General features: G+C 35.4%; 1 protein-coding gene across 1 annotated transcript; it reads right to left on the bottom strand.

The window, feature by feature from the left end:
* Positions 1-2: 2 nt before the first annotated feature.
* On the bottom strand, positions 3-27,743 carry LOC114406643 (ferredoxin-dependent glutamate synthase, chloroplastic). Its single transcript, XM_028369405.1, has 33 exons — positions 27,373-27,743; positions 25,070-25,382; positions 21,840-22,282; positions 21,622-21,753; positions 20,327-20,425; positions 18,602-18,672; positions 18,024-18,120; positions 16,991-17,083; positions 15,074-15,219; positions 12,109-12,268; positions 11,707-11,817; positions 11,388-11,603; positions 10,402-10,559; positions 9,870-9,999; positions 8,945-9,003; positions 8,666-8,771; positions 6,920-7,016; positions 6,644-6,759; positions 6,361-6,558; positions 6,096-6,206; positions 4,954-5,193; positions 4,768-4,866; positions 4,574-4,669; positions 4,277-4,474; positions 4,111-4,185; positions 3,831-3,959; positions 3,643-3,741; positions 2,459-2,601; positions 2,273-2,366; positions 1,589-1,827; positions 1,386-1,464; positions 762-845; positions 3-646 (listed from the first exon to the last, which is right to left on the bottom strand). The coding sequence occupies exons 1-33, from the start codon at positions 27,643-27,645 to the stop codon at positions 485-487; spliced, it is 4,866 nt and encodes a 1,621-aa protein (XP_028225206.1). The 5' UTR covers positions 27,646-27,743; the 3' UTR covers positions 3-484.
* Positions 27,744-27,949: the final 206 nt, after the last annotated feature.

Here is a 27,949-nt window from a genome sequence, read left to right as displayed (position 1 = left end):
TATGTATTAAACCCGCTAGTACTTTATCAACAATATAAGCATAAAAAATTACATCCTATATTTATAAGTGCAGAGAAACAACGCACTTCGATCGTGCAAGGAAAAAACAATAATTTTTCATTAATTCAGGAGAGCAAAGGGGACCCAGGCATATCAAGCCCCAACTATTTATTTTGACCGTCCACAAAAGTCCCAATCAAATTCGAATCAACTGCATTTTATATACAGCTTTTTTCCTTTCACATGGCTATACAAAAGAGAATGCTAATGCTTCAGATGGATGTATACGGGGTTCCTCATACTGCTGGCAAAAATGATCTTGAGAATACATGCAGCACCATGGTTTCAAGGGATAGTTTAATCCCATATTTTGGCTAGCATTTCCACCTAATTGATAGCCTCTCCAATTCCTGTACAAATCAGGGACACAACAATGGCTCCATAGCCTGGCGTAATCAATGTAATGTAACCTTAGATTGTTACCCTAAGCAGACTGATAAGTGACCTGATCTGCCGTAGTTGTGTCATATTTGGCATTTGCCTCGGGGGTATCTTCTTCACTAGGTGGAACCAGCTGCCAAAATAGTGATAAATACTTATCCCAGTCCTTCAGAATAGCCGCACCTTTGGTACTACCGGTTTTTTCCTTTATACAGACAATATACAAAATTTGTTTTGAGCATTATGATAATCAAGTGATATATAAAATTCTGCCTACATTGATTGCAAATGCATAAATTAATGTAAATAGAGGGACTTACAACGTGAGCTTCAATCAGGCTCTTCAGTTGCATCTGTCCAACAGGGGCTGACACCCGTTGGATTTTTACAATTTCTCTGTTTACCTGTGAATTGACTCAGATATAAGCATAACAAAAAAGCATGGTTTGTATCAAGCAGCATAAATAAAAGGCTTTCAAGGTTATTATGGTTATTTTTTTAGAAGCATTTTTTTCCCAAGGGGAGGGGTGTGGTCTAAAAACTATGCTGTGGTTGAGAAAAATTCAATGCTTGATGACAAGTACTTATGAGCCACTTGATGAGATAGACTGATAGACAATCACAACTAGAGTAAGAGCACCAGATAAATTAGATAACTACAGCTATAAGATTAGTTAGAAGCAAATTTTAAAGGCAGTTGGTGTTTCATGAAAAGGCACTTGTGAGATTTGGGAAGATCTTCAAACGGTAGTATACTAATATGTTTTTTTCTTAAACCGTTGAAAATGCTTCCCAAACTACGGATTTATCATTCTCTCTTTTTTCAAACATTAGAGGAATAGTAAGGGAATCCAGATCAGAAAAAGAATTTCAATAATCCATGCATGTCCTCATTTGTAATAGAAAACAGAGAAAGGACAGTGAAATGGGTCTCTGGCACAAACCTTGGGTATGAAAGTATCGTCCTCATCAAGAATGTAAGCCAACCCTCCAGTCATACCAGCAGCTACATTTCTACCCACTCTGTCAAAGGTTAAAAAATAAGTGATAGCCTCAGTTTACTTCAATTCTTTCCATGAACAACCATACAAAGGGAGTTCGGAAGAGGAAAAGAATGGAATAGCTTTGATAAAGAAATAATACTCACTTTCCCAAGACAACCACACAGCCACCAGTCATGTACTCACAACAATGATCTCCTGCGCCTTCCACCACTGCTTCAGCAAGTGAGTTTCTGACAGCAAATCTTTCACCAGCTCTCCCTCTAACGAAGACCTGTCCACCAGTTGCACCATACAAGCAAGTGTTCCCTACAATAGCTGCATCCTCAGGTTCAAACCCGGTCTTGTCGACTGGAGTGATAACCAACTCACCTCCAGCAATGCCCTGGCAACATTCACAAATAAACATATGGTGACAAAAGGGGTGTCTTAATTCAAATAAACATTCACAATGTGCCCCAACTCAGTATCTAACTAAAACAAGAACAGATACTTCAAGACAAAAACATTCATTTCATTCACTATGGTGACAAAAGGGGTGTCTTAATTCAAATTAACCCTATAATGCACAACTTGATTACATTTGGAAAAAAAGTAATATTATCAAATCCTAAGAAAAGCAGGGAGGAACAACCAGAAGAAATTTGTCGAGTATTTCACCAATTAAGTACAGTACATCACTGAATAAATAAGCATACTGGGATATAATAATCAAGTAACCAGGTCTCATACTTTTCATCACTATATAAATGAATAATAGTTACACATTTCATGTTTAATTTCCTAACAAGTTCTTAGGTAATGCGAAACAGCAAGTTTTAATAAGGTACCTTCCCAACATAATCATTAGCCTCTCCAACAAGGCGAATGTTCATTCCAGGAGTCAGAAAGCATGCAAATGACTGCCCAGCACTTCCTGTAAATCTGGAAGCAAGGAGATTTTTATTATTTTCAACATTCCACTAGATACTTAAATACAAATATTGGATTTCAAACTGCCAATTAAAACATCTTACGTTATATTCAACTGTCCAGCAAAACCAGTGTCACCGTACTTCTTTGCAATGACACCAGCTATACGTCCACATACAGCACGATCAATGTTGTATATTTTTATGGTCTTATTAACCACCTTTTCATTTTCAATGGCATCGGCAACCTGAAAAACAAAAGATTTAATATTGCTGCCTCACATATGACATTTTCTTATAAAGCACTGACAGCCATTTTCCTCATCTCATTCCCTTATTTTATCAAACACAAAGTCAGTTAATCAAAAAGGGTAAAACAGCCACGCTCCAAAATTAGATAGTGTAGGTCTTTTTCCCCCCATCCAACACTTCATACTCTCAATTTGATTTTTTTTACCCTTTTTTTAACTTTATAAAAAACTTACCCTGGTGTCAGAAGGCTTTTGTTATACAAAAGTATGGGGGAGAGTTATTGTAAGCAGCCTTACCCTTGCATATGCAAAAAGGCTGTTTCTGGATTCAAGCCCATGACCAACTGGTCACCAAGGCACAACTTTACCATTGCGCCAGGGGTTGCTCTCTAAGTAAACTTCATGAAAGACAAATTTTTAAGTGCTTTTTTAGTCAAAGAATAGCATTTATTTCAATTAAGAAATTTTGAGAACTATGAAATCAACCCAGGGAAGAAAAAGATATCAGACAGTAGATAAATAGTACATCTAAAAAATCACTAGTAGGGATATGGTGTTTTATCTCCTCCCCCTCCCTACATACTCTCTTAACATATATTGGATGCTAAATGAATTTGAAAATTTTTTAGACCTTCTTACTTGGGGAAAACAAATAGTTGAGAAGCATAGGATAATACAACTTCAGAATATTTCAACTTGTCAATGTTTGGAAGCTGAATGTTAATGGTCTAAACATTTTCTCAGAAATTTCATATGTATAACTAATTTAATAAGATAGAAATCTGAAAAATAAATTACAAATGTATAAAGTAAATTTTAGAACGATAACAGATGCAAACTCTGGAAAGCCGTGATCTTATCTACAATGTTAAGATTACAAGATGATTTTATGCACAGGAGGCCCACAGATAAAATTAACTAGAAACTAGAATGAGTCCTAGTATTTGAGCACTGAATATGATTGACGTACAAACTGATCTAAAGAAGAGCAGGGGAGGCCAATAATATTTTTAATACCAACACCTATAATTGTTTTACCTCTGGGTCTGCTAGCAAAACATCATCCAGAACAGGACCATTGGTATGAGGCTCCTGATTCCTAATTTCGGTACTGCTCCATTTAGGCAACCCAACATTCTGAAAATGAATAGTTAATCAAACATGTCAGAGAAGCAGGTAATTCAACTCAGAAAGGAAAGATATATATGGTTATAGGCAATTCGTACAGAGAGGATATAATTCAGATCTAGATGCTGAGTTTTTGCTAGAGATATGTCTCGTGGTTGAAACAAGTCAGTCCGGCCAATCACATCATCCAACTTCTCATACCCCAGCTGTGCCAATATGCCTCTTACCTGGTCAAATAATGATATTTATTCCAGACAGCATGAGGAAAACATTACTTAATCCAAATTTCAACGTGGTAAATCAAAATTAAATCAATAACAGCAACTCCAAAATAAGAAAAATTAAGATGAACATATATCAATAGCATCCCCAAATTACCTCCTCAGCTACATACAAAAAGTAGTTGACAAGGTCCCCAGGAACACCAGGAAAGCGTGCACGCAACTCTTCCCTCTGAAATGTAATGATACATTCATGTTAGACAAATAAATGACGAGTAATGATTACATTAAAGCATTAAATAATAAATCAGCCTTCTAGATACCTGACTGGCAACACCAACTGGGCAATTATTGGTGTGGCAAATGCGGGCCATAACACATCCAGTAGCAATCATTGCCACTGAACCAAACCCATATTCATCAGCACCCATTATTGCTGCCATCATGACATCTACTCCACTTCTAAACCCACCATCAACTCTGAGAATAACCCTTTCTCTAAGTCCATTTTCAATGAGTGTCTGCAAGAAAAATAATCCACAATAATATAGCTTACAAATTTTTTTGGTAGAAATGATCAAAATAAATTCTAATTGCACAATTTCATGATTCAATATAACCTGGTGAGATTCTGTAAGCCCAAGTTCCCAAGGACCTCCTGCATGCTTGATGGAACTTATAGGGCTTGCTCCTGTTCCCCCATCATGTCCTGAAATCTGTAAGTTGATCACATTATGATATGTTATGCTTCACAAAGGACAAATGCATATCTGAGCAATATATATAGAAGCAGCTAAAAAATGTATATGGATACCTGTATAATGTCAGCATTGCCCTTTGCAACCCCAGATGCAACAGTGCCAATTCCAGCTTCAGCCACCAGTTTTACAGACACCTTGGCCTTAGGGTTCACCTGTTCAACCAGAGATTTTTCTTCAGTATACTAATTGCTAAAATTCATTCAAAGGAAACAAGTGAATAAAACAAGCAAGAGTGTCACCTGATGAAGATCAAAGATCAACTGAGCAAGGTCCTCGATAGAATAAATGTCATGATGAGGAGGTGGAGATATAAGAGGAACTCCTGGTTTAGAATTTCTCAACCTAGCAATATACATGCTAACTTTTTTTCCAGGCAATTGTCCACCTTCACCAGGTTTTGCACCTTGTGCAATCTTGATTTCTAACTGATCAGCATTTGCCAAGAATGTTGGGGTGACACCAAACCTTCCAGAAGCAACCTGAAAAAATGCAATATATTTTATCGGATCACCACTGCCTATCACAATTTCTATGACTAGAGCTGCTACCTGATCAAGTTTAGAATAAATACAATTTAAATCAGCCAGATTGACTGAATATAGAGATTAGCTTGCCATCCAATTAGATTAAGAACTAAATTTGTAATCATGAATTATAACAGAATGAATACTCATTGGGTCCACCAAACGTAAATCACACCCACAAAGAATATGATGTAAGGCATGATCTATAACCGACTTAAAACTTTTGTTGCAATATTCACTTCCTGCATCTGGATTCTTAAGCTGATACAGCAGGAAGGTGATCATATGTTGGCAGTCCCACCATGCTTGTTGCACTTACAGAAAAACACCAAATTCTATCTTACAAACTTAGGTTTGGGAGAGTTGGAAAAAGAGGATTAATTCATGGCCATCGTTTTAGGGGGCATAGTTGCAGGGCACTGGCAATTGGAAAAGCATATGTTGGCAGCCCCATCACGCTTATTGCACTTACAGAAAAAAAATTGTCTTCCATACTTAGGTTTGGGAGAGTGGGAAAAAAAGGATTAATTCATGGCCATCATTTTATGGTGCATAGTTGCAGGGCATTGGCAATTGAAATCATATAATTGCAAGGCATCAGCTAAACAAATCAGATTACAGTATATAATTTGGCTAATTAATTGTCAACATTCAACATAGAATAATAGTTTCTAAAAAGCTGTATGCTATAGTGATTTTATATAAAGGTTAAATAATTTGACTCAGAAAGAACAAATAAGGCTGAAGTATTAAAATAGTCCATCTAAAGATTTTCCAGCATCACACAATTAATATAATAACATTACTATAGTCAACAAAGTTAATGGAGGTATTTTTAAAATTTTCAGTGCAATAACCTGCTTGATGGCACTAGTTGCAGTATCCCCATTTTGAAGACCTTTAAGATGAGGAAGAGTTGGAGAGTAACCATCTACGACATCTGTAAGTGGTTTCCAGCGAACAGGATCCTGAATGCAATACATGTACATTAGGTCATCGTTGAAATGCAAATAAGTTAAGGAAATAAAAATACAAAAAAAAAAAGAAGAAATTATTTGTTACTCAATATGAATGTACGATGTATCTATACCAACAGTTATACTGGTATAGAAGTTATATTACCTCCCCACCTTCCCCTGAATTTGATTTTCCACCTATTCTGTTCATGGCAATTGCAATTGCTTCATGAGTTTCTCTGGAAATAGCTCCAAGTGACATGCCCCCTGTGCAAAACCGTTGCACAATAGATGAAGCAGGTTCAACCTTCCCCACAGGTATTGGAGCACGATCACTTTTGAATTCAAGAAGATCACGGAGAACCTGAAATGAACAACAGATATATCACATAAATCTGTTGTAATAAAATGTATAATAACAGTATGAAAATAGGATCTCCAAGAATTACATTCACAGGTCGATTAGCCAAATATTGCTGATAAACAGAAAAGGCACTTTGACTTTTCTGACGAACAGCTTTGTGGAGCAACTTTGACATTTCTGGGTTATTTGCATGATACTCCCCTTTGAAAATGTAAATCAAAATCATTCAATTTATATCATACCTAGAACACTACTATGAATGCAACTTCATTCATAAAACAATAACACTCATTCAGTTTTACTAAAAGCATGACAAAAAGTCAACTGATTCTTCAAATCAGCATCAGCACTGAATTCATACCTCCTGGTCTGAACTGTATAAATCCAAAATTTTCCAACCTTTTAGCTGTATCTTCAGAGAATGCCTTCACCCAGAAAGACAAAGTCTCTCTTGCCACCTGCACCATATCAGAGTATGAGTGAAGTTTCAATGTAAGAGATATCCATTATAATGTAAATTCAAGTATTGAACACTGTCCATTCTTCACATTCATAAACTCTTGTGCAAAAGAAATAGTGTATAATTGTACCCAGGGTGTTTACAAACATAAGAATTTACAAGCTCAGAAAAGATGGAGTGTAAGTATTAAAATTCTAGCTGTTAAGAGTAGCTACTGTGTGTGAGTAGTTATCATAGTCTGTTGTAGCAGACTTCAGTTATCAGTCAGTTGGGTAGATATCTGTGAGTGAGGTGGTTACAGAAACTGATACAGAATTTAGTTCGTTCTTTCCTCAGCATAACAATGTAATTCTAGACTGTATTGTCAAATCATTCAACAGTTTCTGAATATTTTCAGTAATAAAATTCTCTGGGTGATTTCCTCTCATTTCTCTCACTTTCTCTTTCCTGCATTTTGTTCTTCTGTAACACAAGCAATTAATATTGCATGTACCAAGTTCACATCACCTACCAGAATTTTCCCTAAAAGAAGTCTTGAAGGAAGCCTTATTTAGGTGTAACATTCAAAGTCTTAAAATTGAAAATCAATTTTATTCAGGGTCATGATAAATATAAATATACGTGCTCATAAAAAAAATGTCTATAAAGAAAATATAGAATGAAGACAGAAATACAGATCCGAAGAAGATGAAGTCTTCTCCAACAAAAAGAAGCGAAGTACAAAGAAGGATAAGAAATTGTCTGAAATAGACAAAGATAGATAGAAATGTTGATAAATATGGATGTAAAAATAGATTATAATGTTCTACATCTTTCCATCCTCTTATTCATGTATAATTATATATTGCTTTACATTAACGAACTTGAGAGAGAGTAATATTTAACTTAACTAGGAAAATGATTGATACAAAAGGTTCAGCTCTGTTACAATGAAATATATATACAGGCAGAGACTGCATTGACCATATATGACAGTACTACAGTAGTAACTATCATAGCAACTGTCTACCTTTCAGTTATAACTGACTGATAGCTGTACAACTGTCAGTGAAGAAACTAAAGCTATAACTGAAAGTACAGAGTGCAGCAGACAAGTAAAAGCAGTCTCACATACATAACATGAATTTTTTTTACATCAGCAAAGTAGGAGAAATGCTCCCAGCACTCTCTCTAACATTGGTTGGAATTTGTAGGAAATCACAAAATTAAGTGGGTATCCCTCCTTACTTAATGAACTCCTCTTAGAATGTGGGTTTGAGCCTAACTCAACCCCAAAAGCTAGCTTGTGGGGTGAGGATTACCCCCCACTTATATACTCTATCTTTGTCTTATCTCTAGCCAATATGGGACTTGGGTTTTCCCCAATAGCTCATATTTTGTAGTTTTCAATAAATTTTAACCAATGTGCTATAAAGAGTATGTTGCTAGCATTCCATGATGTAATACATTTGTAGTGCCAAAAGGCTGTATGGTATGATATTTATCTACCATTATGTTAGGCAAACAATATCAATATTAAAAAACTCGGACAAAAAGTATCATTGATCAAGTGTTATCAGGCGCAATGAACTGATGCTTATATTGCCAATAAAGTATAAAAACAATTTGCATTTTCATTCTCAGGCTTGACTCTGTAATGTTCCTCACCTCATCAAAAGTTAATCCACCAATTTTCGACACACTTCCTCTGAATGCAAGATCAACAACTTCCTTCCCTAATCCATAGACTTCAAATATTTGTGCACCACAGTAACTAAACAAGAAATTGGAAAATATATTTGTCAAAAGCATATCAGTAAGGAATGCAAAGAAATGAAACAATTAAACATTAGACAAACTACTAACTTATTGAAAAAAAAAAGGAATATACCAGCCTTCTCTGGCATAAGTTTCCCTTTATGACTACTTTATTTCAATATCACGTACCTTGATAGCAATGAGATGCCCATTTTGGAAAGAATTTTAAGAAGACCTGCTTTTACAGCCTGAAATGCAGGCAAAAATGAAAATCATTAGGTCGTTACTTATATTTTAAAAAAAAATTAAAGAGGAATTCTTTAATAAAAAGAGGGGGGACAATGCGAAGGATGAAGAAGTTTCTTCTCTTAAAGGTACCTTTTTTAATATACAATTATTGTTTTTCAAGTCTTATTATGTTAGTAATCTTACATAGTGGTACAGGGCTAAGCTAGTATTACTTGTAATATACTCATGTTAGACCAAGATTATTAGTATAAAAAAATAGATGTATTAGATTAATGCATTGTCAAATCAAATCATATCAAAAAATATCAATCATTCAGAGACCAATTTTCACATTTTTACTTCACATCAATTCCTGATGTTGAAATTTGAAAATAGAACAGAATCTTCTTCTTTGTAATTATTGAGATAGATTCTACTTTCTTTCCTACTTTCCCTATTTCCCTTAATATGTTTAGATTTCCCCAATTTCTTTTTAATTTTTATAAGTTTACCCTATAAAAGGGGGATTCGTGCTTGTACCGCAAACACCCAGAAGTTTAATCTATTTTATCTTTAATTTCCCTTCAATCTCACATAATCTTATTCTACTCTGGATTCACTTTTCTCTTGTGTAAAAATGAGTTTATCTCATTCATACAGTTAATGAATGAAACTCATTTTAGCACAGTATTAGTGAAACATTTTCAACTAAAAGTAGCTCTCCCGTGTTTGCCTAAGGACCATTATTTAAAATACAAATTAAATAACCAAGTCATATACATAGCCACCATAATCACAGATTGGCATACAAAAAAGGAAAAAATACAGTTTATTACTTCTGGATCTGAAATAAAGTCAAAAGAGTGGTTTGAAGTTGGGCAGTAACCTTGCAATAGTTCTTCTGTGCCTGTTCAATCGATACAGTAGGCATCTTTCCATTCCTCATCAGATTTACAGTTTTATTACTCAAACGCCATTGCCGACATGTCTCCAATGCCAAGTACGGACACACAGCACTAAAACAAACAAAACAGATATATCACACTATGCTCAAGAAGATGTAAGTGGGTTTAACTAAGCATGATTCCCATCTTACATTGCTGCGACCAACTTATACAAGGTAGAATTAATTCCAATAACACCAGTAAACAATTGTTAAGCGCAGAAAAAAAAATTTCAGATTTATTCAATTTAAATGAAAAAATTGCTTCTTGACAAGTGTAAGAATATAACTGTACCATAAACTAGCATATTAACAAGGAAACAAAAAATATCTTCAATCTATATCAGGTCTAACAAAATTGAGACTAATAAATGAAAATTTAGATCACAAAACACGACTCCTAATATAAGATTAAAATAAGGAAGAAATGAAAACACTACATCTAACAGAGACTTAAGTAGGGGCATTAAATAACCTTGCACCATATCCTATTAAACAGGCAAACTGGTGAGTGCTAAAGCACTGAGCAGTATCTGCTACAATTGAAGCTGACATTCGCAGGCCATTCTGGATTAGATGCTGATGAACAGTACCAACAGCAAGGAGTATGGGAATTGCAGGATGAGTTGGTTCCTAGGACCAAAAAGAAAGGAATGCATTATTAGCTCAAAGACACATCCAAATATATACTGTATTGGAAGCATATTGGAATTCATGCTCTCATGAAAGGAGATAATGATGACCATACAATCATAATGGAGGGTCAAATTTAGACTTGGAAGAAAACAATCTTGACCATGCATGCATGGCTAAGATTAGATGGTATCAAAGCCTATCCTAGATCCTATATTTTTGGGCCACTTACCAAGTCCAATAGTGGTGGGCATGTATTAGGAAAAACCCAAGTCCCGCAACGGCTAGAGATAAAACCTAAAAAGAGTATATAAATGGGAGCAGTCCTTAAAATGTGGGTGGGTTTGAGCCCAACTCAACCCCAAAAGCTAGCTCATAGGGTGAGGGTTGCCCTCCACTGATATACTCTATCTTGACACTATCTCTATCCGATGTGAGATTTGGATTTTTTCCAATAATCCTTGACTTACAAGCTGATTTTGTAGGGTTGAGTTAGGTCCTAACCCAAAATTCTAAGAGTTGTTATCACTATTTAAAGAAAAAAAAAATCTCCACGATGCATGCGAGAAACAGTCTTCATCACTTTATAAATGGAAAGGAAGTTCATAAATTCAACAAATTTGAATCAACAATTAAATTAAAAATGAGGAGAAACTGCGATCATTGCAGACAATAGCCATATCCTGTCTTGTGGTCATCTGATTAGTAATTACATATGTATCAAATCATTGCTTCTATTATTTGCCAAAAAAGGCATTGCTTCTATCCTTGAGAGATATAACAAATATACTCTTTAGAAAGATACAGGTTCTACTAGATGGTCCTTACCAGTGCTTCTGAATGGTCTGATAGAATAAGCAGCTGGGAACCATTTCTGACAGCTTCATCTGCAGCCTCACAAAGCTTATTTAATGCTTTCTCCAAGGAACCTTCAATGCCCTTACTTATATCAAAAAATGTAGGTAATACTTGTGGTTTCAAGTATGAGTCTTTTAGTAATGACTCAAGCTCCCCTTCATTCAATACTGGACTAGATAACATAACCTGCTCCAAAACATATCATCATCTTGTGGCAAGAAAAGGCAACAAAATCATGGGCATTATATGACAATGACAAACTAAATATTACAGATGTATGCTAAAATACCTGTGAAGCATTCTCTGGCCCAGTTTCCAATATATTCCTTCTCTTCCCAATATTCACTTCAAGAGACATAACCAATCCTTCTCGAAGAGGATCAATTGCAGGATTTGTAACCTGTACTAAGAAAAATGAAGAAAATTGGAGCAGTGGCATCAGAGTGAATTAAAGAGCAATTTACAAAGAGACAGGGATATGCATAGAGCCTGAGTAGTGACATACAATGAATACCATATAAAAACAACAATATCATGCACCTCATGACATTATGAACAAACAATAAACATATTAAGTAAACATGATCCAGATGTAATGAGATAAGTAACTTTGCACTACCATAGCAAAACTATGTCAGAGAACCAAGCAAATTAAATTCTAAAATAAATTGTAGGAAAGTACTCAGCTTGCCTGTGCAAACCGTTGCTTGAAATAATCAAAAAGCATGTGAGGTTTCTGAGACAATGCTGCCAATGGAATATCATCTCCCATGCAAAACGTGGGCTCCTTTCCTTGAGCAGCCATACTCTCGATCACCATCTGGACATCTTCACTAGAGTACCCAAATGCCCTGGTAGTACCCAAAGAGAAGAAGAGTAACAGCCATATGAGATGTTGTATTGTAAGCACAATAGAAAGGCAAACACACTTTCCCATAAACATACTATAGAACATTAGCTTGTAGGACATTTAGCATTAGCTTATGGAAACCAGCCACAATCCACTTAAGTCAATACTGATAAAACAAAAGACAGTAACAACAATAATAATTCCCACCAGGTGAGGTTTGCTATATGAATCAAGCAATGCCATAGTGCCCTATCCTAAGTCATGTATATAGACAAACTATTGACTGCTAAATCTTTCTTAATGGTTTCACTTGTGTTTTTTTTCAGTCTCTGCTGTTAGCAACGGGACTACCATCCATTTTATCTACTCTCCTTACTAGGTCCTCTATAATTCTTCTCTACACATGCCTAAGCCACCTAAGGCAGGTTTCTACCATCTTGTCTACCAGAGGTGCTACCCCAATTTTTTCTCCAATGCGTTCATTCCTAATTCTATCTTGTCTAGTATACCCACTCATCAAATGCAACATTCTCATCTCTATGACATTAAGTTTATTCTCTTCTTGGCTTTTCATCACCCAACATTCAGTTCCATACAACATTGTTAGTCTTATAAATACGCAACAACTTTTTTTTAATCTTGAGTGATACCTTTTGTGACAGATAGCACCCAAAGCACTCCTCCGTTCCACCCATGATCCATCCCTCTTGAATCCTAAGTTTTAAATCTCCCTCTATTTCTTCATTGTTCTGTACGATGGGCCCTTGATACATAAAACCATGAGTTTTACTTCTAAGATAGGATTGTCGCACCTCTTTACATTCCATACACTATCTTACTTCTACTTAAGCAAAAGAGATGAGCTTCCAAATCTTGTCTCCATATCTCTAACTTTCCATTTATTTCCTCTCTTGATTCTCCAATTACAAGTTACAACTATAACATATGCAAAAAATATGCATTGTGACACTAGCTATTCAATATAAGCACATCCAAGACTACGGTATAAAGAGACAAGGGCTGGAAGCCAACTTGATGGAGTACTACGGTAATAGGAAAACCTGTTGTGATCCTATCTTGTACTCCCATTCCAGTTGTGACCCTCTCAAACATATCGTTGATTGCTTGAATATATGCAATACAAACTGCTTTCTTCTTTCGGGCCTTCGACAATATCTCTCTTGGCACCTAAACATACACCTATTCCAAATCAATGTAGACCATATGTAAATCTTTTATTCCTCCAGTATCTCACCATTAAATGTCATAACAAATATATTGCTTCCATGACCACCCACCTAGGCTTAAAATAAAATTGAATTTTAGTAATATGAGCCCCCCCAATCTTAATTACATTTTCTCATAAATTCATATAGTATAATTCATGAATTTTATCCCCTTATAATTTGTGCAATTTTGTATATCTCCCTAGTTCTTATAAATAGAGCTTAAGAGTGCTACTCTCCACTCTTCCAACATTTTCTTAGACCTCGCAATCTTGTTAAATAACTTTGTCAGTCAACTAATACCTATCTCACCCAAATCTTTCCATACCTCAATGAGCATATTTTTTTATCAAACTACTTTGCTATCTGCCATCCTTTTCAATGCTTCTTTAACCTTAGGCTCTCAAATTCTACGAAAAAAGATTTAATTATGATTCCCTTTCCTTACCTTCTGCCTATACAAAAACAAAAGATGGTGCCCTTCATTAAATAACTTGTGAAAGTAATTTCTTTACCCATCATTAATATCTTGTTTTGCTACCTAGACTTTACCTACTACATCCTTACTGCACCACACTTAATCCTAGTCTCCTAACTTTCTTTCCCTACATTTAGCAAGCCTACAAACACCCCTCTCACACCTTTGGTGCCAAAGGATTGGTATAACCCATCAAAAGCTCTTGCTCAAAGCCTTTTTGGTATCTTTCTTAGCTACCACTTTTTCCCCAATTTTTTGCATTCTTACATGGACAATGCTTTATAACAATTTCTTCTGACCTTAACTTTATCTAGCACACTTGCATACCACCACCAAGATTCTTTACCCACAGGTCATCAACCTTTTGATTCACCAAGAGTTTCTTTAGCCATCTTCCTAAATCCCTTTGTCCATCTTGTCCCAGATACCATTTGCACTTCCTATTGCCTCCCCATGCTATTTCTCCATAACTTTGATAAAGGCTCCACTGTTTTTCACCCTTTATTTGACACCAATTGGTCCTTGAAATCCTATCTTGACTTTTCCTCCCAAATCTATTCTCAACTCTTAGATCCATCACCAAGACTGTGTTCGGTAATCAAGTTCTCAATCTTGAAAAATAAAATATTACACAGAGATCCTTTTTCCTACTTCCTAGAGGAATATTTCACTCCAAAGGGAGTTCATATTATCGTAAAAGCCTCTTTAAATGTGGTCACCCCTAGCCCGTCTTGGATGCGGCCTCTTCAGGGCTGCCTTAATTGCAGCCTCAAGAGTGGAAGTGTAGTCCCACATCAACTAAAGATATGACTTGGACAGTCCTTGACTTACTAGCCAGTTTTGTGGGAATAAGTTAGACCCTAAGCCCAAATTCTAAGAGTTTAAATCACAATTTATCCAAAATCACAATTTATCCAAAACCACAATGCATGATCCTCATAAAGATCAAGAAAAATAATAGATAGAGAACCACATAGAATGTTTAACTAATAGCAATGAGTAAATCCATGGGTGTAATAGGATTTATAAGTATAAACACTTAAAAACAAACATTTCCTCATCAAGGATAAAACTAATAGTAATATCTACATAGAACTCTCACTGTTGGTGTCTTAATACTGCCTCATTGTCCAACACAGAGGCTGAAAGGAAGTTCCCAGGCTTCAAAGACCGCAAATTTTCCTTGATCCAGTTCCCATATGGGCTTGATAAGGCTACTCGTTTTTTAACCTCTGTATTCTCATAGACCTACCACACAAAACATTTGAAATGTAAAATAATCCCATAAGACAGCATATACTACATTTGACAGGAAAATAAAACATTAATTGAAAATGTTCAAACAACTCATGAATGGGCAACCACAATTTCAAATTCACAGACCATGACCCTCCCCAGTCCCCATACCATATATTATTATTTTCTCATAATTGATATAAATTGATTTTATCAGTCAATCAGATATATCTCGGTATGAAAAAATGATGTTAGTGAAGCTGCTAAGGGTAGAATTTCTTGAAAACTTTCATTCATATGCTATGAAAGGAAAATCTTAAATCTCTAATACTATTGAGTGCCATATGATGTAGTCTTAACAACAAACTTCACGAAATTAAGTAAGAGTAAGCCTCCAAGTGGGTGATGCTACACTGCTTCAAGGGTGTCCAATGGAGTTTCGAAGAAAAAAATCAGAACAAAACACAAAAATTGAACAGATGGTGTCAGCAGGAGAACAAAATGAGGACTTACAACACACACACACAACCAAAAAAAAAAAAAAAAAGAAGCACAAGGGTGAGAGACAGAATAGAGGCCTAAGGACACACACCTTTCTCAAGACTTTCATTAGAACCAACGTTGTATTTAGTTTAGAGGATGGAAATAGAAGAGAATTTTTTTAATTAAATTAGAGTGTAGAAGGTGTGGGTCCCACATGGGAGCCACAAAATTTCTCTCCTCCCTCCCTAAACCAAATACAGCCTAAAAGGAGTAGAGGATGTGCAAACAATCGACAGAACCGAGTTCATGCAAAAAAGAGTAGTGGATAGGGGATTTGGCTCCTCTAAAGTGAGGGGAGTACTGTAAAGGATAAAGTGCACTAATAACCGTTAATTAGAGATTGTAACAAACTTTATGGTTTGTTATATATATGTATTTGATTTTATCACAATTTTCAACTGTTGATTTTCTAATCATTGATTGTGAGTGTAATGTATCCTCTGAAGCTAGATCTGTGACTATGCCATCGGCTTTGCCAAAAAAACACCAGGCTTGGCCAGAAACAACACTGGTAAGCATTAGGTATTGATGATGTGTGACAAAACAGGTGAGAGAGCAGTGCATGTTGTGTGAATAAAGCATCAAGCAAGGTTTCTGAAACTCATCAGTTACACTGCTATAGCACACAAAATGCTGCAATGGTCCCTATCAAAAACTGCTCCATTATTTGTACCCTATAGAAGCCCAAGGCTAGAACACTATTGACAACTACATTCTTGTTTTTCCCTCTTCTCCCCAAGGATTTAGGACAAATATGTTGGAAACAATAATAGTTAATGCACTTAGAAAACATGTTTATGTATCACATGAAAAAATGTATTTAGTGTTCACGAGTATTAGTGTCTAGGAATTTGCACTTATGTAATAGTAGCCTAGGTAATAGTCACCACTAAGACTATAAGAGACTATATATATGGATGATATGCAGAAGTCTCCCCCTCTAAATTCAACAGAATAAAGAGAAAGAAACTTAGCTTCATTTCCAAAAATTCAGTATCAATAGAAAAGCCAAAAAGGAACAGGTAGCAATGTGTTTTCTAGAGCGAGGTTCTGGGCAAACAATGTCATTCAATTAATCACTTTGTCACATAGGGGGGACAGGGAGCATTGTGGCAAATAAAATTTCTAAGTCGGACAAATATTTAAATCAAACTCAATATTAATAATGCAGGAACTAGCAGCCATTAGAAGATAATGTACTTTGTACAAAAGTAAAATAAGAAAATACTGCAGTGCAAACCTGACCGCCAGGTAAATCAACCGTTATCATCATGCCTGGACCTAAACGGCCTTTCAAGACAACCTTTGACTCATCCACTGGCACAACACCCACCTAAAAGTGAATGGCACAAGGTAAAAATTGGAAGTCATGAAACAGAATTTGTGGCTTCAGAACTGTAATTCTCATTACTGCACATAAGTACAAGAGATGCCAAATTTCAAATGAATGTTTTAAACAGACAAAAAATGTTGGATATTTATCATTTATCATTATTTATAAGTAAAAATCATAAAAAAAAACAGAGGCAGAGGCAAAGCAAGATCATATTCACAGGATGTGCACAAAGAAAAGAATAGAAGGTCAGATACTAATATCTGAAATACTTTTCTTGATTATACAATGTAGCTACATGTGTGACTATTAGTCTCTGTTTAATCTAAACATTTAATATGATGCTAATTAGAAAGCTAATAATCTACTAGCAAAAGGGACTTAACAGTTTAATTTTCATGTACCAAAAAAAATTACACAAGCCGAGATAACAAAAGACTTAGTAAAATGGCATTCATCAAATCTTAGTTTTTCCATATTGGAGTATGTAAATACATAACTGTGAAAACAGTTTTGTTTCATGATTGTAAGGGTTGTTAGCTCTTGCTAACAGCACCCATCTAGTATTAGTCAGCAGTATAAAAATTGTAAGGGCTGTTAGTTTTTCACAAACAGCACCCAGGTAGTTACATTCGGTTAGAAGTTAGTTAGGATTAGTTAGAGTTAGTTATGTTTAGTTTCTCAGTTCAGAGGTCTTTAAATACCTCAGTTGTAACTAACTCAAATTAACTTCTCAGATTAATAATATCAATTATATCTTCGATTTCTCTCTCTCAGTTTATCGAAAATTCCAAGTTCAAATGCAGCCAAAACAACATCTCCTAAAAGTTCTAGAGTTAGCAATAGATTAGAACTGTCATCTGAACCGTGAAATCATACAACATTATACTAATTAACCATATATTATACATAACAAAGGGATAAAAGTATGGGACTTCACCTCAGAGGCAACATAGACCATATTGTCTGATGTTCGCCAATACCTAGCAGGTCGAAGTCCATTACGATCAAGGCATGCACCAACAGTTTTCCCATCACTGTGACACATGAATTGGATTACCAGCAATCACAGAAAAATGACAGAAGCCCATAATTAAATTTAAATTGACAGGGTGATTTTCTCTTAAAGAAAATGGAAAGAATGTTAAATATTAGCATGATGTAAAGAAATTGCATAACAAAAACACTCCTGGATTGGTCCCTGATCAAGAACAATTAGTTCATTACAGAAGAGTTACTAAGAACTAACTAAGTGACTGTAAATCAATAATCACAAGGTAAATTTTTTTGTTGGACTCCTCACCCTCTTCCTTCCACTAAGCACACCACAGGCACACAGACTCAGATTAGGACCATTAAATTCTTCTTTTGCTGTCACCTGTCAGTTTCTAAGAACCACCCTTTCCTGACTAGAGTGCTACTTCTTAAATTCTTAAAGTCACTTCATATGAATTAGAATAGAGTGATAGACCAACAAGGCAACCATGTTCCTCTGAATTCTTTTTTAAGCATTTATACCTGAACAAAAGCAAGGCTGGTCCATCCCAAGCTTCCATCTGACCCTTGTAATAGTCATAGAAATCAACCACCTAAGAAGTAAAAGCAATATTAGGGACACTTCCATGCAGAAATTCAAGAAAAATGGTTTAAAATATTGTAGCAAATAAAAGATAAGATGCAACAAACAGAACAGACTCTGCAATTTTGCAGAGCAAGCATGAAGGAAGAGTACTGAAAACATTCATCTTTTTTTTTATCCGCAAAAATAATAGTATATATTAATATGATAAAGCAGTACAAGGGGTACTGTTATATATACAAACAGTAGTCTCCCATGCAGAGGTTTGGTTCCCTAATACAAACTGCATGAATTAAGGAACCAAAACTCAGACTGTATAGTTACATAGATCATCCCAGCACCTAATCCTAATTCCCCCTGATTACAAAACCCTCTCTGATATTGCTGAAAACATTTGTCTTAAAGGGGCAAGGGCCTAACAACCACTCTAGATAGGCTATTCTAGTAATTACTCAGTCCATTTTATTTCTTAGCATTCAGTTATGATTAAACCTCATAATGGGTAGGTCAAATTCTATTTTACACCGGTTTTACTTCCGATACTTTACCTTTGACTTTCAAATGTTGATGAATATTTAAAAAAATCTAGATATTAAGTTTTTAATAGAGAAAAATCAAGAAGATTGTCAGTTATGAATGCAGAAAAGAGAAATGAGAAACTGATAGAAACAAACAAAGGAAATGAACAATTTTATTGGACAACTGAGAACAGGAGATGCAACTCTCCTCCAAAGGTTTCCTTTTCACAAAGGATTACCCCTTTCATAATTACTCTCGTTGTTTTAATGAATCCTTTCCTCCCAATCCCCTCCTATTTATCTAAATGACCCCTCTAACAAACCATATTACTGTTCTAACTGTCAATAACAACTTTTCCCTTACTTTCTGTCCGAACACTATCAAGACTAAATGGGATCGTTACAGAGAACTGAAAAGGAACAAGAAACAACACAACACAACAAGGGAACCATAAAATCAAAAGTCAAAACTTTGCCAGACTAATAAGTGAGTTTCGACCTTATTTAGATTACACTAAGAAGCTACATCTCTATTTTATTTTGACTTTTTCAGCAAACAGAACAAAAGGACACCAAGCATCAAAATCCATTTAAACAAGCAATCTACAAACAGAATCTATATGGGGGAATGTGTTTTAGGTACCTCAAGTTTCAGTCAAAATTAATCTTAGTCCCTATACTTCAAAAACATTGAGTTTGGTCCTCGTGTTATTTAATTATAATTGGTGAATTTTGACCCTCACCCTAGATTCCTAAGAACTATAAAGAGGGATGAAATTCACCAATTATTAAAAATACGAGAACCAATCATTTTAAAATATAGGAACTAACACTAATTTTGACCAAAAATTGAGGAACCTAAAACACATTTTATCCAAATATATAAAACGCCAGACAAAATCACTTTTTTATTTTAATTCAAAGGAAAACAAGCACTTATTACATGTAACCATGCATCTCTATGTGAATGAGTAATATTTGAGAAACAAAACTCAATAATAGAAAGTATGAATTACATTTTATATTAACGCAGACAACACATGCTTCTCATATTTGGACAAATAAAGTCGACAGAACATGCAATAACAAGTGGGGATTTATAACCATGACATCGGACATGTCGGTAATATAATAAATAAAAAATACCTCAGGATATTTGATTGACAGAGTTGGATGATTTTTATAAGCCTCTGGAACAAGAATCATCATAGCTTCCTCAGGACTTCGACCACTTCTTATCAATAACTGAACCATAGTAGACCATTCATATCAAGATATAAAAGTGACCATTAAAAGTTTAAAACAAGTCTAGAGAATTCAATACACAAATAACAACAACAACAACAACAACAACAACAATAATGATGATGATGATGATGAAAACAAAACAAAAACTAAAAACAGAGGTGATAAAAAACAATACAAATCAGGAACTTGTATATCTTTAAGAAAGAAATACAACAGTTAAAAAGAGAGAAGGATTCAGTAAAAAAAATGACAAGAAAATCAACTCAGAGCAACCATTTCTATTTGGACCATCAGTTTTTTGCTTTCACTTTTTCTGTTTAACAATATTTTACTTTGATAACAGAAGAAACAGATCAAAGAGAAATAAGAATAATACAAATAAAGAAGCATAAGAAATTCTCTTAGGGGAAACAAAAAGAAAAAAGAAAAAGAAAACATGGGAACAAAAAGAGTAACTTTAAAGAGCTCACTCACTTGTTCCTGTGCAAATCCTTAAAAGGCACCCCTCCCCCAAAAAAAACAAAGAAAAAAGAAAAACTTATGTTTAACCACTCACATGCTAAACAAAACAACTCTACAAGATTGGAAGGAAGAAACTTGTAACAAAAACTTTCACTTAATCTATAAACACCGGAACAAGTAACAACTATATATGCGCACACACAAGGATCATAAAAGTTTGCTCCACTTTTTTCAGCCAAAGCATCTAAAATAATTAGACAACAAGGATTCAAGAAAAACACTTCCAAATTCCAATTGCTTTACAAAAATGCCAGAATGAAATTTCCAGAGATTCAAAGAAACTCCAAAAATAAAGGATGACCTTGTCTCTGAACACCAGTATACACAACATGGACAGCAGGAGAAATTCAATCTAGTTACATAAGGCCTATGAATCTATAAAATATCATTTGTATCAACCCTATTAAGCACCTTGGTCCAAACAAAAGTATGTTCTTTAATAGGGGCATTACCTAGCAAATAACTTAGACATATTGAAATTTTAAACAAATGGATTATTAAACAGAATCTGAAAGAAAAGTTAACATGACAGGTATAGGAAATTAGGAACCATAAGAGCACAAGGATCAAATATTTTTAAATTTCAACAATAAATTCCAAATGAATAACCATCATCATCAACATCCTCAAGCTGAAGGAATTAATAATTTTATGTTCAATAATTTACATACTTCTGCAGCACTGTCAAGATTTGCTGAGTCTGATGCCTTTGGATTTCCAAATGGACGAATTTCATTTTCACGACCTCGCCATACAGGTGACTTCAATGACGGTTCTCGTGATTGCATCCAATTCAAGTTACCCTGCACAAATTTGTGGCACTTTCATAAATCCATAAAAAAAAGTAAAACTTTATAGAAATAATTAAAATGCCAAAAGAAAACTCAACCTGTATGGTGTTGATCTCTCCATTATGACCAAGAAGCCTCATCGGTTGTGCAAGAGGCCATCTGGGACTAGTATTTGTGCTGTACCTTCGATGATAAATGGCAAAAGGGGACTTATAAAGATTATTTTGAAGGTCAGAATAAAATAACCCAAGCACTTCTGAGCGAAGCATCCCCTTGTAAATTATGGTTTGATTGGATAAAGAACAGAAATAAAGCTCATTTCCCCAACTTTCTGAGCTTACTGCTTTTTCAATCAATTTCCGACAGATGTACAGTTCTCGTTCAATGTCATCAACGTTTTCTTCTTTCACAATCTTAACAAATACCTGCTGTATATTGGGCATGGTCTCCTTTGCATAGTAACCTACTACAGAAGTATTTACAGGAACAGGCCTCCAACCAAGAACCTCAAGACCTTCTTGCCGAAAAATATTTACAATAACTAAACAAAAAGATTAAAATACATGTCAGAACACAAACTGCTGTATTACAGTGCAAAATTCACTTTGGCCCATTTAAGAGACTGTAAGCCAATATATCACAGTTGAACATTTATCATGCACACAGAGTACTTATGAAGACAAGATACTATACTATAGTGGTACAGACGCGTGTTTGCATGACCATGTACACATTCATTTTTCTTCAAAGAACCTATAACAAGAAAGATGGAAAACTAAAGTCCTCAAAAAATTACCGATACAGAAACAGAACAAATAGGGAAAATATAGACATCCCTAAACTTTATTCCATTTTGAAATAGCTGCTGTGAACATTTGAATCCAAATGAGAGGTTCCTAAATTTTCTGAAATCTACAAATAGATCCTTACTCCCTGAAATAGTTCATTGCATGATTTGTATATAGCCTTTAATTTTAATATATATGGAATCGAGCATTTGCCCACATCACTTTTTAAAAACATTAACCCTTTTAACTCAACTTTTTAATTATCAGAACTTATATTAGGCTCATATCTCATGTTTATTCTATAAAAAGGAAGCCATGGGCTTGAGCAATAAATAAGGGAGCAAAAAGGGAATATCATACATGAGCAATAAACATGATTTCCTCATGCCCCTCCCCCAACCAATTCTTCTTGTGCAACCTTTTTCCTCCTCCTTACATACACTTCCAGGCCTTTATATTGAGGCTCATTATCCTTCTCTTGCCCTCTTTTCCCTTTCCCACTATGCACATGCATTTGGGCCTATCACAAACACTTACGGAGCGTTTGGTTCAAGAAAAGTTTTTTTGTATCCGGAATCATGATTCCTGGGAATCATAAATCCTGGGATTCATGATTCCTAGGAATGATTAAAAATTGTTTGGTTAGTTATAAATATTCCTAAGAAGATTTATATAAGATTTTTGGGAATCAAATATTAACATGATATTTTTACCAAAAATTTAAAATGTTTATCAAATCAAATGATCTAATAAGAGTAATATGTAAAACTTTAACTATATTTACTACAGTAAACTCTTTTTTTCAACTCAGGAAAGTTAGATTCCCACCACCTCCCATGGGAATGTTTTGTGGGAAACTCAATTAAAAAACGATTCCCGGGAATAATTTTTAAAATATGCATACCAAACATAGGAATTTAATATTCACAACCTAAGATTCCTGGGAAACTTAAAAGAATCTCCCTACCAAACACCCCCATAGGGTATATTTTTATTTTATTGCAAATCTTTGGAAACAATAGCCTTAATACCAAGGGATAATTAAAAACCTCCATTGAGAATAGCAGTAATTACATTTAGACCCTACTTAATTTAGAAACTATATTTACATCCCTTATTTTATATATCATTCTTTTGCCTTAACACAGTAACACCCTTTACTTTTAAAAAATTAGACATACCTCCTTTATTTTTGGTGTATAAACCATATACATAATACCTTTAAAAACAACTTGTGGGGCAATGTTTTGTACCTGTTGTTGAAAATTCTGGATCAGATCAGACTGCTACACAGCCTGATTCCCTGTATCCAGTAGCCTATCTAGAACTATATTGTATCTTTAGTACCTCTGGTACTTTTATCTAATAATAACTACTTTTGCTGTCCAAAAAAAACAAAGTAAGGAATGTGTAAGGTAGGTAGGTGTAAATGTAATTTCACTAATTCTAAAACAAGCAGGATTTAGGTGTAATTATTGCTATTTGCTAACCTCAAGGGAGGTCTCCAATTAGTAATTACCTCTAATACAATGATTTACTTTTAATTTGTAGACTCATAACTGCTGTATATCCTAACTAGGGTGTAATGGGAAGATCACGCTCCAAAAATGGCTTGATATTCAGCAGTTAAATTATTATTGGGTTTGTCTCAAGGATATTCAGCAGTTCTTGTGCATTAGTTTCTAAGGTTTTTCAATTGTATACAGTTGGAATAGAATTTATTTATGACAGGTTGAATAAGTATGATATTGAGAGTTTCATCATTTGAAATGGTTTTTATATGAATTATGATTATGACTGATTTTATGACTTATATTTTTGGGGATCCGTGCTAAAATGCCATAGCCAAAGGTTACTGCACAGCACCACACATGATAAACACAAGGTTTAAGACAACTATATCCTTAACAACGAAAAAAAAAAGATCCTAGAGAAATGCAGTTCCTCTTCAATACAGAAATGATATTGAAAATTGAAATATGAAGTAAAGAGACATCAAATAGCATATACTGCACTACACAAGCTATGATAGCAACAACAACAAAGATTTATAATGTACATAATCTTATTATTTGTTTTCACCAATGTCTTAATTGAGACATATGCTTCAACTTCAGGTTCTACAAAGCCTGTGGTTCGTGGACTTGTATGGCATGTGAATAACTAAGCAAATTAGAGAATAGCATACTGGATCAATGAGAAATAAGAAAAAATTCCTTACATAAAAGCAGGAGAGCATCATGCAGCATGTAATATGCAACAGGAATTGTTAGAGTATACTGTTTCAGTAGTGAGTTCAGTGCCAGGCTCAGCTACACTGAGCTGGCAAAAGTCTGTTGTATCAGGTTAGTTAAGTTTGTTGTTTAGTTCGTTGGATTTCTAACTAAACTAAGTTTAAATGAATTGTACCAAAACTTTTCAGGCTCCATCAACAAAATTTATCACAATCAATTAAACATGCTTATCTTAGGGAAACCACAAAAGACAGACATTCTTGTAGCTCAACTAATCCTCAACATTCAAAATAAGAACACTATTACCTTTCTTCGCCTCATTGAGAAATTGTGCATCTTTGGGTAAGAAAACCATTCCAACACCAGTGTGCGACTTATCAAAGGAAGCAATCCCTTGCGTGTTGGCCCAATTGTCAAATAGTTCCCATGGAACTCCAGTCATCAGCCCTGAACCATCGCCAGAGTCATTATCTGCTCCACAGCCACCACGATGTTCCATACAACTTAAAGCATTTAAAGCATCCTTGACAATCTCATGTGATCCCTTATTCTCCAAATTGGCAATGAATCCAACCCCACAGGCTCCTCTCTCTGATAATATGTCCTCCAAGTTTGCAACCTGTGCAACAAGTGACTGGAATGTTATCATGTAGATTACATGCCACAATATTGAACAGTTGAATAGCAAAGCATTTGAGAAATAATGCTCTAAAATAACTCAGACCCCACAATGGTGGGAATCTTTTGTGCATTGGGCCACGGAAACCCTTTTAATTAATTGCAAATCAAACTGCTAATTACAAACTTAAATGCAACAAGAAAAAAAAATGCAAAATTCATTCTCTATTCAAGTTTATTTAGGATTTACGAAGTTTCATAATTCATAGAGTAGTTAAATAAAATTCATACTTAAACCGGATGATACTTGCTCAGCTGTTCATTTGCTAAAGCATTATTTAAAGTGGACCAACATCTGTTGGTTCAAGTGGGAATGGGAGAGCTTTATTCCCAAATGGGTCAACCAAACCCAACTTGATTCAGATTAGTTGTGGTGAAATGTGGCTTCCGGATGCCAAGGGTCTAATACTGAAAAGCACATTGAAAAAACAAACAAACAGGGTACAACCAATTGATTGGATTATGACCTACAAAGTCATTATGGAATTCTATATATTCATGAAGTAATTAAAAGATGACACTTGTTCTGTTGAACATTTGCTAAAGCATCATTTAAACAAAATTGAAAGAACGAACAAATGGGGGGGGGGATGTTAAAAAAGAACACTCAATTGGTAGCTTGTTATCATTCTACATATGATATGATTATGGTCACTACATTTCTTAAAAAATATTGAAGACAAAGAAAGTGCAATTGATAACCTGGTATTGTAGAATATATTCCTTAATAAAGTATGATAATTTAAAAAGAAAAAATCATAATTGGTAAGCTCCAGGACATGGCAGCTGCACTGTTGCCTTCTTCCCACATTATTGGAATTTCTTATAGTTTTAACCCAATGACAGGATATTCAACTCTACAATCCATGAATCCCAGGATATATCTAACAAAGTTAAGGATGAGTATATCAGCCAATTAGTCATGTAACTAGCTCATACAAACTGATCACCTGGGTCCTCTCTAGGTTATGATTTGGGGGGGGGGGGGGGGGGGGGGGGGGGGGGTTGTTCTTATACAAGATTATGGAATAAGCATTATATAGAGAAATTGGATTTCTAGTTCTCTGAACTACTGCTAGATTTTTCATGATTGTGAACAAAGAGTCTGAGTCTCAATTCCATAGGGGGAGCCTCTATTCCCTTGCTTTCACTTGGTGATTGATGTTTCTTTTATTTTTCACTTTTAGGAGTTGTTAACAGGGATCCTATTAAGGTCATTCAATCAAGGACTTGGTCTCTTGCCTTCAGTTTACTGGTTATACCATTCACTTTCCAAAGAAAGACAATCAATTTTGGAATGTCCTTTCCAACCTAAATTCTCGGAAGCTATCTTTACGTAAAACAATCCTAAGTGAAGAGTGATTAGGCCATGGAAATTCACTGCACAAAACCAATTCCCTGCCAACTAAAATGAATGTTTGGTTTGCAATTGGAAATGTTACGCACGCATTTCAATGCAAATCCAACGGATAAAAACAAAAACAATGGTCCTGATCCTTTGGCAAAATTACTTTTGCCTCAAACGTAATTTTGCAACTACAAACCAAACATGCTCTAAATAGCCATGGCATTTTCCTTTATAACTCCCTTGTTTATATTGTAAAGTACAGAGTATCGTTTATATCAGAATGATCGTGAAAAATCATGTCGGCGAAATGAAGTCGTATCAAGTTCTTCACAACAATTCGTGATCGTTCAACTCGGGATTTTATCATTTTCATTTTAGCAAATTCATTATCTCGCGAGATTTTCTACTACAGTGTTGCGTTGACGCGATTATGACTAAAAGAAATTCGAGACCGCTTTCTTCTACCGTTCTATCGTCCGATCCACAACTTCTCGCGAAACAGAAAAACAATCAAAAAATGAAAAAAAGAAAAGAAAAAAGAAGGAAAAAAAATGTTACGACGAAAGCAAAACCAGAACCAGACCTGCGGTTTGGAATCGGAAGAAGACGAAGCAGAGGAATTATGGAGGCGGTTGTTGTCGGTGGAGCGGTCGAGGTGGAGAACGGCTTTGACGGCGGAATGACGGAGCGGCGAAGACGACGGCGAGGGAAACGCCGTGAGTCTGCGAGTGCGGCGCTTAGGTTTGCGGCGGAGAGGCGCGAGGTCGAGAAGCACGTGAGCGTTGTGGAGGGAAGGGAATGGCTCGGCGAGGCGCAGCACGTGCGAAACGGAAGGCACGGAGTGCAGCGCCATCATCGAGAGAGAGAGAGAGAGAAGATGAGAGTGTGTGTGGAGAATAGAATGAGAATGAAGATAAAAGGGAGAAGAGGGAGAGGTCAGGAAGTGGCTGAGTCACACAGGAAGTGTCTGAGTCACACACACGCCACCAACTCTTCTCACTTCACTCTCTCTCGTCTTCGTTTGTGGACACTCTGGGTTTCTACACTCTGTGCTCAGCTCCACGCTTACTCGCTGGTGCGCGTGGGACCCCCCCTTCTTAGATTCCAAGATTCCCCTTCTTGTTGGAGGGTGATCATCACAACGTACGCCACTTAGCCCC

This window comes from Glycine soja, chromosome 3 (genome assembly GCF_004193775.1).
Source record: "Glycine soja cultivar W05 chromosome 3, ASM419377v2, whole genome shotgun sequence".
Taxonomy (NCBI): Eukaryota; Viridiplantae; Streptophyta; class Magnoliopsida; order Fabales; family Fabaceae; genus Glycine; species Glycine soja.
This window is presented reverse-complemented; position numbering and strand designations above follow the sequence as displayed.